Below are 11,575 nucleotides of genomic sequence, written 5' to 3' on the forward strand. Positions count from 1 at the left end.
CGGCGCTGAGGGGCAGGATGGCCGGGGGGCTGCGGCTGCTGCGCGGGGCCCTGGGTGGCCGGGGGCACCCGCATCTCGGCGGGGCCGTGGCGCTGCGCGGGGCGCTGCTGCTCTGCGCGGTTCTGCGGTCCCTGGCGGCGGGTGAGCGGCGGACCAGGGGGAGGGCCGGGGCGGCGGCCGGGGCGGCGGCCGGAGCTCCTCCTGCGATCACCCCCTGCCCCACCTCACCACTTCATCGGCACAGTGCAAACGCGGGTCTTTCTGAAGGTCACTGCTGTTGCCAGGGGAGGGTGGTGCAGGGCCAGGCTGCCAGCAGGGCTGGGAGGACAACCCCAAAGCGGCAGCCAGCCCCCAGCCTCCCCATTATTTATCCCCTATCACAGGAAAGCTCATACACTCTTCTGTGTTTGCAATGGGGTTCATGCATTCAGCCCGTTCTTTTCTCTCCCTAAAGGACCAGCGCAGGCTCCCACACCAGCGCCTCCATTTCGCAGGGTGGATATCATCCTGGGCTGCTCCTACCTGGGGGAAAATGCGGGGGGCTCGCCGCGTGCCTCTGGGGGCTCATCCTCCAAGCATCCTGCCACCCTCGTGCTGAGGAGTGTCAGCGTCAGAGATGACGGGAACTTGGATGATGTCACGGAGTACAAAGCCCCACAGAAAAAACCTGACTCCTCTTCTCCCGTTGTCTTTGAAGCCTCAGGTGAGTGGGAGAGCTGGGGTGGGAGAGCTGCCGCTGGGGTTTTGGCTGCTTTCCTATACTGAGCTTCTGCAAGAGTTTTCTTTGACTGAGTTTAAACAATTTTTGAATGGCCACTAGAGTTACGTGCATGGTTCCCTGAATTCATCAATTTGGACTTTAAGAAAGGAAGTTTGTGGAAGATATTAGAAATCCCTATTGAGGTACCTCCTTTGTACTAGGGCTATCCTAGATTGCCTTTCTCTTGGGAAATACATTGCCAAAACCAACTGAGGAATTATTCCACTCTACAGTATTACGGCACTCATAAAAAGTGTTCACATCTTTAGCCATGAGGATATTTTTTGCTAGCAGGAATCATGGCAGTAAGTGGACATGAAGCAGAGCTGTCCTGCTCAGAAGGCTGGCTCTGTGTGACTTGGCTCTCCTTACTTCACTCATGGGTGCAGATCTGCAGTCCAGTCTCTGTTCCTCTTGCTGTGCATGTAGCTTTATAAACAGGGTCAAGCAAAGGTGTGAGCCTGTATTTCACTGTGGTCTTGTTTGCTGCCTACAGTGCCTATCTGCAAGCATGGGCTTCGCTACAAGCTTATTTGAAGCTCAGAGAATTTTTCAGAGAGGAAGCTGGCGGTCCAGCAGGATCCATTGTCATGGGTCCATGCTGTCCTTCAGGTGGTGTGGATGGGCTGGGCATGAGTGAGATCAAGCACACGACAGCCAGGCTACTGTCAGGCATTGCAGACACGGAGTTTATTTCCATGGAAAGCATGTGTAATAGATCACTAGGATGCTTGTGCCTCTGCTTAAGCCCATGCTATGATCAAAGGCACAAATACAGTGTGTCTCTACATCCAGCCACTCCTGCCTTCCTGCCACCCTCTCTTTCCTTACCTGGGATTCTTCAGTGTCCCCTTTGTTTCTTTATTAAGGCTGAAAAAGGATAAACATTGCTGGTCTTTACTGGCATATCACATACACTGCTTGCTTTCTTGAGCTAGTTAGAGGGAATCTGTTCTGTTTATTCTCCTATCCTAACAGCTTCCTTTGCCCAGAGAGAACTCTGTGCAATTTGGCAGGATAAAATACAATCAACAGACTGAGGGATGTAAGAAAGTCACAACAGACCTCTCATATTCTTTGCGGGCCTTCATCTGTTAAGCCTAGCCTGGTATTTCTGGGCTTTGACTGGCCCCAACAGTGCATGCTGGCCCTTCAAAATAATGTATCTCATCAGCTTGCTTTTTCTTTCCCCTTTTGGATTCAGAAGGCTAAAGCTCTTCCTCTGTCCTCACAGCCCAGTCAGTATCCATCCCACATGCAGAGTCCCTGCTGCACACAGACTGTGAGGGGGAGGAGGTGAACTGTGAGATCTCCCCGTACAGCCCCCAGCAGGCTGTCGAGGGGCCCTGCCAGACCTCCTGGTTCATCGCAACTCTGCGGCTCTCCAGCGGGATCAGTATCGTCCTCGTGCTCAAAGGACCACACTGCAGCAGCCAGGAAGAGGAGCACCATGCAACACTGCACCCAAAGCTGAGGATTCCTATGACCAAGGAGGGGACATTGCTGACCACAGGTGACCAGGTTGCCCAGGGTGCCCCCACAGCACTGAGGGACATGATGGGAGGGGAGCCTGCCTCCCCAAGAGTCCCATAACCACCCCTGCCAGCAGAACCTGAGGGCTGCTTGGACTAGGTGCCTAGGGAAAGAGGCATTGTGCAGATTGCCCCCCACCCTGGCTTCTGTCAGGGTTTCCCATGCCCCAACCTCTGAGGATGACAAGCACCTTCAAGTCTGTGATGTGCACTTGGTGTTTGCCTGTCTCCCTGCCATGCTAACCCCACCAGAGTGTCTTCCTCCAGCTCTTCAGTCCACATGGCCCCTGGAGCACCACATAGGATGCCAGTGCCTCCTCCTCCTCTGGGTGGGGAGCTCACTGCCAGCCCTTCCACCAGCCCTTCCCACCCAAGGATGCCTCTTAAACCACATCTGTTAACTCTCTGCTTGCCTGTGACCTTTCTGTTTCTAGTTGAGTTCCAGTCATCATCACGCAACACTTCCCTGCGCGCACGTCTTGGCAGCTCAGTCACCCTCGACTGCCACTTTGCCTTGGCTCCCAGCTTCACATTGTCTTCCCTGGAGTGGAGGAGGCAGCACCGAGGAAGTGGCCGTAGACTTTTCTGGTATGAAGTGGAGAGCATAGGCTCAGCAGCACAGCCAAAAGTCCATGTGGATGTGGCAGAGCTGCTGGGGAATGGAGACGCATCGCTTAGCCTGCAAGAAGTGAGCGTGGGAGATGAAGGGACGTACATCTGTTTGGTGTCCACCCCACTGCACAAGGTCCAGCACAACATCCATCTTCAAGTGGCTGGTGAGGAAGGCAAATGCCTTGGGGCAACAGGAGTCCTATGTCCCTAAGCACTGAAGCTTTGCCCTGCACCTTTAACACATTGCTCCCAACACTCATCATAGCAGGGAGCTTGTCTTCTGCCCCTTGTGCATGGCAACTTTTGTACTCTGCTAACAGTAAGTCAGTTGCCTGTTTATCTCCTCCAGAGCCTCCAAGAGTTCATTTGATTCCAGAAGTGGTGTCTTTTGAGAGAGGTGAGACTACTACTCTGACCTGCAACATTGCTGGCTATTACCCCCTGGATGTCTCGGTGAGCTGGACACAGAAGACTCCTAAGAAAGCAAAAATTCGTCTCTCAAACGCACGTTTCTCCAGCCACCGGCAAAGCCGAGATGGCACCTACAGCATCACCTCCTACCTCAGCATCAGCTCAGCCACAGCACAGGCACCAGCCACCTACAGCTGCCGTGTTTCACACATGGCCCTGGAAAAGCCCATCTCTGTGAGTGCTCATCTTAAGGCACCAGGTAAATGTTGGAGCAGAGGAGCAAGTTCTTCATCCTGCCTGGACTTCCTCCCACCTCATCCACCTACCGCAGAGATCAAAACCTCTGAGACACACCACACCTGCCTGTTTCCCCCTGCTTTCCTTCTGGTGTCCTCTTATACCTATCCTCTCCATCCTGCTCTTCCCTTTCCCTTTCATTTCCTCAGCTTTTATTTCACTCCCTGAACCTTTTGGGCAGCAAATATCTCATTTTATTCAGGGGAAAAGAGATTTTATGACCAAAAGAGGAGCAACAGAGCAAAAGGTTGTAGTATGTGGGCTGTACTCTGCCAGACAGGCACAAGAAAACAGCCATGCTCAGGGAATTAGATGCTGAGCTGGACTTGATGTTCAACTGAAAACCGATGCTGCTCAGGAACTATAGCAAAAAACCCTTCCCTCCCATTGGAGCTTGGGGTTCTCACTCTCCCTGCTGATGGGAGATTGCTCATGTGTCTCCTCCTGACTCAGCAGGGAAAAGCAAGCAATACTGTGATTTAACAAATTACAACACATCAGTTCAGCCAGTATAACTGGCCCTGGGTCTGTGTGGCTTTAGCTCCTGTGTGTCTTGTCACATCGGTGTACCTGACAAGAGCTTGTGCACAGTCAGTTGCTGGGGAACTTCATTTAACTTGGACAAGTCACTGGCTGTTCAGCTGCTCCAGCCAACCTCAGATCACTGATCCTCCTCTTCCTCTGCAGAGCAAACGGAATCAGAAGGACTGCTGGGGAGTTTCATCGCTACCATCATTTTCATCGTTGTCCTCTTCATTGTGCTCGGGAGAAGAGCAGGTAGGAGTTTAAAATGCTGAGCCACTTGCCCGGTGGGCAAGAGGCAGCAAGGAGCATCTCTCTCTGCCCTGCACCCCTGCTCAGGAGAGGTGGGGGTCAGGATATCCCAGAATCCTGGAGGGAGGGGTGGGGAGCAGATGAGCTGGAGACTCATTTCTGGTGGAAGGCAGCATGAGGCGATGCTTTGCACTGCTTTGGTCTTCCTGCATCTTCTTTTTTTTTTTTTTTTCCTCTCCTTTTCAGCTAAACCAGAGTCTGAGCAACTTTCAAGGGCTTCAGAATAGAGGAAACCCTTATGTCACTCACCTGCAGTCCTTTGTCTCCCATCCCTTGACAAATCCTGTTCCGGAGAGCCAACCCTGTCCAAATATTGACAGAACTATTGGTCAGTATGGGAGGGGTAGGGCTGCCCTTGGTGGAGGAAATGAGTGACTGATCAGAGGTGGACTCACAGGAAAACGTCTTCATCTTGGGAGGGCAACATCCATCACCTCAGCTCTTTGCTGGGATGCTGGATTACAGCTAACCCACATACCTTTCTAGAAATGCCTCTTCTCTGGTTTCAGGGAAAATTAAATTGTATATAGATGAGTATTTGTGTGACTGTGTATATGTATGTGTGTATACAGATACATGTATGTGTACATGTTGTAAATAGGTATGCAACATTTACACATATATGTAAATATATATCTGTACCTGTATATGGATACATTTGGTTAGTGCCTAAGAGGCAGATGTTTAAGATATTTATGTGTGTGTGTATGTGTTTTACCTGTGATGTTGGGCAAATATGTAGGCAAAATTGGGACTTCAAAATGGTAAATCCTCAAACAAAGGAAGTTATGAGTTAAACTGATCACAAACCAAACAAGCAGAAAAATATGACTCTCCAGGAGAAAGTTACAATAATATTTTTAATAGAAATTTCACTTCTAGAAGCTTCCAAGATGGAGAAAATCTGCAGTTCTGTAGCTGCAAAAAAAAAAAAAAAAAAAAAAAAAGATGGGCTTGATTAAATGCTTTTCCTGCCTAACAGGGAATTTGAAAGTAACACATAGAAATTTTGTATATAACCAACAAGGGGAAAAAACGCAGAAGGAAGGTGTGGATGGAAAGGCGGTATATGGCACATAATAAAAGTGAGAATTTATGAAGCATACAAGGTGATAAGGAGTGTTCAAAATAATCTGGAAAAACTGGATTGCTGCAAGTGCTAACGGCACTTGGAAGGTATTTTTTCAAAATACGTTGAAAACAAATAAATTCTAGCAATGGCCTAGGCTCTTACTGTGTGGATGTAAGTCAAACAGTTGACAGAGATTATTTTTCATGGAAGCTTTTTGATACAGAAAAGATGATTGGTTGTAAATGAAAGGAAACAGCATTGTGTATTCGTACTACATGAGGATGGTAAACGACTTTCTATTTGTGAACTAAGGAGGGTTTTAACAGCATCTGTTAAGTGTATTTTTGGATCAGTAGCCAAGAAAATTTGCATCTCAGAATCATAAAAGATTTGACTGAGGAGACACCTGGCCCAATAGAGCTAGGTTTTTAAAAATTCTGGCATATTAGAGATATCGCAAGATCTTGGAAAAGCGTGTTGTGCCTGTGTTCACAGAAAGAATGTGAGATGACATCAACGACTGTTAGATGGTTGTGTAGTAATAATAATAGGTACAAGAGTGTGAAGTTACTACAAGCCAGCTAACAAAGGCTTCAACAATGAAAATAACATCAATAATTTAGTATGTTTAAAAAAAAATGTGAGAAACAAACTTGATGTCATTATTCAATGAAATAATACATTTGGTTGATAAAAACACTGGTACAGATTTAACAAACCAATAAATTTGTAAATTCTGAACAAAAAAATAATAGTGCATGTATGCATCATAATTTGCATTATAAGGATAATTGTGAGCTAACAGACGAATGGCAAATAGTCATTGTCCATAAAAGAAACAGCAATCACTGCTGAAAGCGTGTGCCTCTCTGCAGGAACTGTGCTGCTTAATATTTGCATCAGGAAATACAATTGTAAAAAAAATATTTTTGATAAAATTTCCAAATGGCAAGATCAGTAGCTAAAGTGGAGGGAGTCTTCCAGATCAACATGAGTCACCTGGCCAGCTGAACATACTCAGACAAGATAAGATGCTCAGTAATGTCCGTGGAGTCTCCTCAGGCACCGGACCACCACGCTGTGTCAATGCTGTTGATCTACGAATCCCTATCAGTTTCCTGACTTGTGAGTGACTACAGACAGAATGTAACTGCTGGTGGAAGCAGTTTTTGCTTGTATCAATTCCTCTTTAATTTCTGATGCGTCACCAATAAATGAGTATTTTTAGTTCCAAGGGTTGTCCTCTCTGTCTGTGCACCTCCCCATGCCGCTCTGGGGGGTCCAGCCCACTGTGTGGCTCCATGGCCAGTGAACAGGGTGGCTGAGCCCCACACAGAGGGGGAAACCAGCTGGGACTCGGGAAGGGCAGCTCCAAGGGACCGTGGGTGTCAATACTGGTCTCCTCACTCCCACAGGCTGCTACTCTGGAGCAGGACTCACAGAACTCTTCATAGTGCCTGCTGTATTCAAAGACACCCCCAGATAACTGGTGGGTGTGTGATAGTGGCTCCTGTGCAGCCAGGGAGGATGGGCAAGCTGCCAAGAGCAGGAACATCATTGGCGACAACTGGAGTAGTCACTGTCACCCGTGACTGCCACCACCCAAATTGGAAGCCCAGCAAAGCCTGAAGCTGCAACACCCATCAGCAGTGCAGGAGCCCACGTGGGTTTTTAACATGTTGAAAGCGGCCCAGAGCAAAATGACAGGACCAATTAGGAAGGTCAGAAAGCACCTTACAGGGAGCACTTTGGTACATTACTCTGGTCTCACTAAACCACTATCTCTCAATTACACCACAGAAAATACGGAGTACTGCAACCTGCAGAGAAACACACAGTGAGAACCAACAGCTGCAAGTTATATTTAGGCATGTTCAGAGAAGAATGACATCATGTAGTCAATGATGATTGTCCTAGACATCTGTGAATAAAAATGGTAGACTATCTCTCAAGGTCTTCAAATAAATTTAGTTTTCTCAAGCTGTCATTCAAGAATTTTATTTTTTTTTAAGTTAACGGCATCAGTTAAAAGGGTAAAATTCCAAGGCCTGTGTTACATGTGAAGTGAGAACTGGTGGTTTGTCTGTCTTTTTGGCCCATAAATCAACATAAAGGAAAATAAAACAAAAGAAAATAATAAGGAGGAGATGCAAGAAATAAATCAGGAGTGACCATATTCCTCGTGAGGAGAAATACACCGTGGCACTTGATTTTGTCTACCTGCTCACTGATGCTCCCCACTAGAGCTGCTATGAGGAGTCCACATTTACTATGTCTCTGCAGGTCTCAAACTGAATTTAAACCATGAGAACAAGTAAAGCATATAAAATAACCTAAAGTAGAAAAAGTAATACTTACTGATAAACAAAGTGATGTTGTGTTTAACAACAATCTTCCTTATATTTTAAATAGAAGCCACTTATTACAGAAATATCACTAAGAAACTGGAAGTTCATCAGAGATAAACCTGATTGCATTATAAATACATATATAAATAATATTATAAGTTCTGCATCTCTGGGAGAGAGCCAGACTACCTTCCAAGGTCGAATGTGCCATGGCCAAGTGCCACATGGCTTTGATGGCTGGCCATGTGAATTGAGAAGCAGGAATTGGTTATCTCTGATTAGCTGCTAGGCAGACCAAGCCTTTATAAGGCATGCTCTATAAATAAATATGCTCTCTATAAATAAATACTAAATGTAGGTATTTTAAACAAGTTCTTTAGGATAATTATTTGATATATGACATGAAATTTGATATGGATTTTGTCAACCTGCAAAACATAAGATTAAGTTATTTGCACTTGACTCAAGATCACTTAGGAAGCGTCTGTGGCTGCATTGTGAATATGGACAAGCCAAAACTTCTGAAGTGGTATTGAAAGAGCAGTCATTGCAAACAACAAAGCCAAGCTCAAGATTGCCTTTTCCACATAGGTTCCCTTTACTTTATTATGCCTCTGCTCATTCAGTTTAAGCTAGCAAAAGAGATCCAGCAGTCCAACTACATTGGTTTAGATGCACTTTATGAACCTAGCTGAAGCTCAGCCAACCTGTGCCTCAAAGAGAATATGCACTAACTAGAAGAGACAGTGAAGTGCCTAATGCACTTCAGAGCTAAACTCCTCCTGTAGCCCACCAGGCATGACAGACAGTAACTCATTCAAGCCTACTGTGGAACAGGAAACCAATACCCACACTGAATGTAGAAAAGATACCAAACTTTCCCCCATCCTGGTCAATGAATCACTGCAACCCGCTTTGTAGGGGTGGGCCAGGACAAAGCATCAGGGCCAGCATTCATGCTCTCCTACTGTGCATTTCTTCCAGATCAGAAGCTTGAAGCAGCAAGCTCCATTGCAAGAGCTTGGCATCACGGTCCTCGGCTGAACCGGCACAATGAGCAGTGAGGGGTTCACACGTACACAGCGAGATGACTCCCACATGGCTACAGCTTCTTGAAAGTCCATGGACATCAGGTTCTTCTTAATAGCTGGATGACCTCTTTTCATAGAGAAGGTCATCTGACAGCTGCACAATGGCTGCTTCTCTTCCCTAGCACTGCCTGCAGGAATTCTGCCCCGGGCTTCTCTCTGTGAGGAGTATGAAACGCTGATCAAAGACACATCTTCACCAGCACTGTGCCTTTGCTTTTCTTAGTAACAGAAATCTTCTGCATTGATCACTTTCTCTGGCCTGCCTTTCATCTCAGCTTCACTGACAGAAGCAATGGTAAATAATCTCCGGTAATATTCCACTCTCCCCCTCTCAAAAAAGAGAAAACAAAACAGAAAACCAAACCAAACCAAACAAACAAACCAAAACAAAACAAAAAAAAGGAAAAGAAGGGGAAAAAAGGAAAAGGAAAAAAGGGAAAAGGAAAAAATGAAAAAATGGAATGGGGAAAAAGTGAAAAGGAAAAATGGGGAAAGGTAAATAAAAAAAGGAGGAAAGGGAAAAAAGAAGAAAGGGTGGAAAAGGAAAAGGGAGGGGGGAAGGAAAACAGAAAAGGATTGGTCTTTTCTTTTTGAAAAGCTTCCAGCTCTGTTACAACCACCCCGTAACTTGTGCGCCAGACAAAAGCATGGGACACATGCTTCCTTTCACTGCATATGTATCATGCTAAATCAGTCCAACTGATATCCACTGCAGAACTATGCTTCTCCTCCCAAGTCAGCTGAAAATTCAGCTTCTCCCAGCACACAGGATGGTGGGTTACCATGCATCTCCTTTCAATGACAGATGAGCAGATGCTGACAAATGGCAGATGCCTTCAGGACGAAAAATTATCTGAGAAGCTCAAAAAGCACATGTGGAGTGGAGAGGGCTGATTTCAGCCTCTAGGACCAGCAGTAGTTGCCAACAGTTCCTGGTGAGGAGAGAGAGCAGGGCAATGAGGACCATCCCCACCCATGTCCCCAGGCAGATGCAACAGTTGCAGCATTGGGAGCTCTTTCTCTTGTACTCTGCCCCTACCACCCCTGAATCAGGAGCGTAGAAAGTAGAGGGCCACCACCAGCAACTTCATTTCTGGTGCTGACACAGACTCCTCTGTCACTGCTGCTATCCCCTTCACCAGCAGCTGGGTCAAAGTGACTGGACCACAACACCCATTACATGCTACAGCAAGAACCAAAAACTATGCAGGTCCTAGTTGGCTCCAATGCTAACAGGTAGCATTCATCCAAGTCCTCAGAAGATGGACAACAGCACACACCTCCCTCAGGCTTGCAGATTATAGTATGGATTTCACAGCCTGCTGGGAATACAAACAGCATAGAACGGTATGAGAGGCTCAGGACTTCTAGTTCCTCCAGACCTTCCTAGACTCTAGCTGTACTTACCTCTCACCTTTTTATTCATGCTATCCTCATCTGAAGCCCAAACAAGTCCCAGAACCCGCCTTCCACTACCTGCCCCTGCCAAACTGGCCACCTACAGGTCCAGGAGGAGGATGTTTGATTACAGGGGTGTTCCTGGTGATTGCACAGCCTATGTCTATTCCCTCGTGCTGTTACAACTCTATGCAAAGGATCCCAGGGCATCATCCACCACCTGGCACCCTCAGATGCCTTCGGGAAGCAGTGAGTACTGTTGCAGATGCTGTGCTCTGTGACCCCTCTTGAATTTCAGTTCTATGTTTTCACCTTATCATGTCCCCCACTCCACTCATTCCTCACCCTAATAATTGGATTTTTCCCTGATTTCCTCTAGCCTCCTCCTCTCTCCTCAGGCAGAGCTCAAGATGAATAGAGCAAACATATAATACTTCTCATTCATATGATATACCTCATAATATTAAATTCTATTCCAACCTTCAAACATTTTCAGGTCAGGGTTCCTGACTGAGTGTGGTTTCTGTGGTTCAGTCACCCTCCATAGATTGTTTTTTTTCCATGAAGCTGTCCATTCTCACTTTGAGACCATGTAGAGTCTTTAAAAATTGGCATCATATTTACCACTTTCCCTACCTCAGGTACCACAGTGCCTGTAAGCATGGGTTAGACACTGCTCGGAGTAGCTCAGCTATTCTATTCTTGAGTTCCTTTAAGACTCTTGGACAAATGCCATCGCTCCCAGCAAATCGTTACTGTTTGCTTCGTCAGTGTGTTGAACAGCGTTTTCCACAGCAGCTTCAATTTCAGACATGTTCGGTGCCGAACCCCGCCCTGCACAAGAATGGGTTCTGCCATGACGATCTTGTCACTCAACACTTAACACAGAAGCAGAGATTTCTGTGATGGCCTTACCTCCCCCAGGCATTCCTCTCATAGCCTGATCACCAGTTTGCCCTACAGAACACCTGCCAGGTTCCTGATGTGTTTCAAGAAAGTTAGTTTTGATTCCTTTTGCTAGTTGTACCTTGAAGCCTAGTTTTATCTGACTCATTGTCTTTCTACAGACGTGCCAACATTTATATCTTTTTCTACTTTTCCCATGTGAGGACAAGTTCAGGTTTTTTGATAGACGCTTTTAGTGACTTCTCTTATCCCACTGAACAATAGTTTCTTTATCCCACAAGAAAGGTGTTCATCCCATTTTTCTTCAGCACACC

The 11,575-nt window shown here is 46.5% G+C and overlaps 1 protein-coding gene across 1 annotated transcript; it reads left to right on the top strand.

Moving 5' to 3' along the window:
• The first annotated feature begins 13 nt into the window (after positions 1-13).
• TAPBPL (TAP binding protein like) lies at positions 14-6,752 on the top strand. Its single transcript, XM_065851164.2, has 7 exons — positions 14-141; positions 455-703; positions 1,995-2,273; positions 2,727-3,068; positions 3,254-3,574; positions 4,300-4,389; positions 4,633-6,752. The coding sequence occupies exons 1-7, from the start codon at positions 18-20 to the stop codon at positions 4,671-4,673; spliced, it is 1,446 nt and encodes a 481-aa protein (XP_065707236.2). The 5' UTR covers positions 14-17; the 3' UTR covers positions 4,674-6,752.
• The last annotated feature ends 4,823 nt before the right edge of the window (positions 6,753-11,575 follow it).

The sequence above is a fragment of the Patagioenas fasciata genome, chromosome 1 (assembly GCF_037038585.1).
Source record: "Patagioenas fasciata isolate bPatFas1 chromosome 1, bPatFas1.hap1, whole genome shotgun sequence".
NCBI classification, from domain to species: Eukaryota; Metazoa; Chordata; class Aves; order Columbiformes; family Columbidae; genus Patagioenas; species Patagioenas fasciata.

Coding starts and splice junctions, on each gene's coding strand:
- TAPBPL (XM_065851164.2), top strand. CDS start 18: ATGGCCGGGGGGCTGCGGCTGCTGCGCGGGGCCCTGGGTGGCCGGGGG. Junction 3,575..4,299: donor TGCTCATCTTAAGGCACCAG/GTAAATGTTGGA, acceptor CTTCCTCTGCAG/AGCAAACGGAATCAGAAGGA. Junction 4,390..4,632: donor TGTGCTCGGGAGAAGAGCAG/GTAGGAGTTTAA, acceptor TCTCCTTTTCAG/CTAAACCAGAGTCTGAGCAA.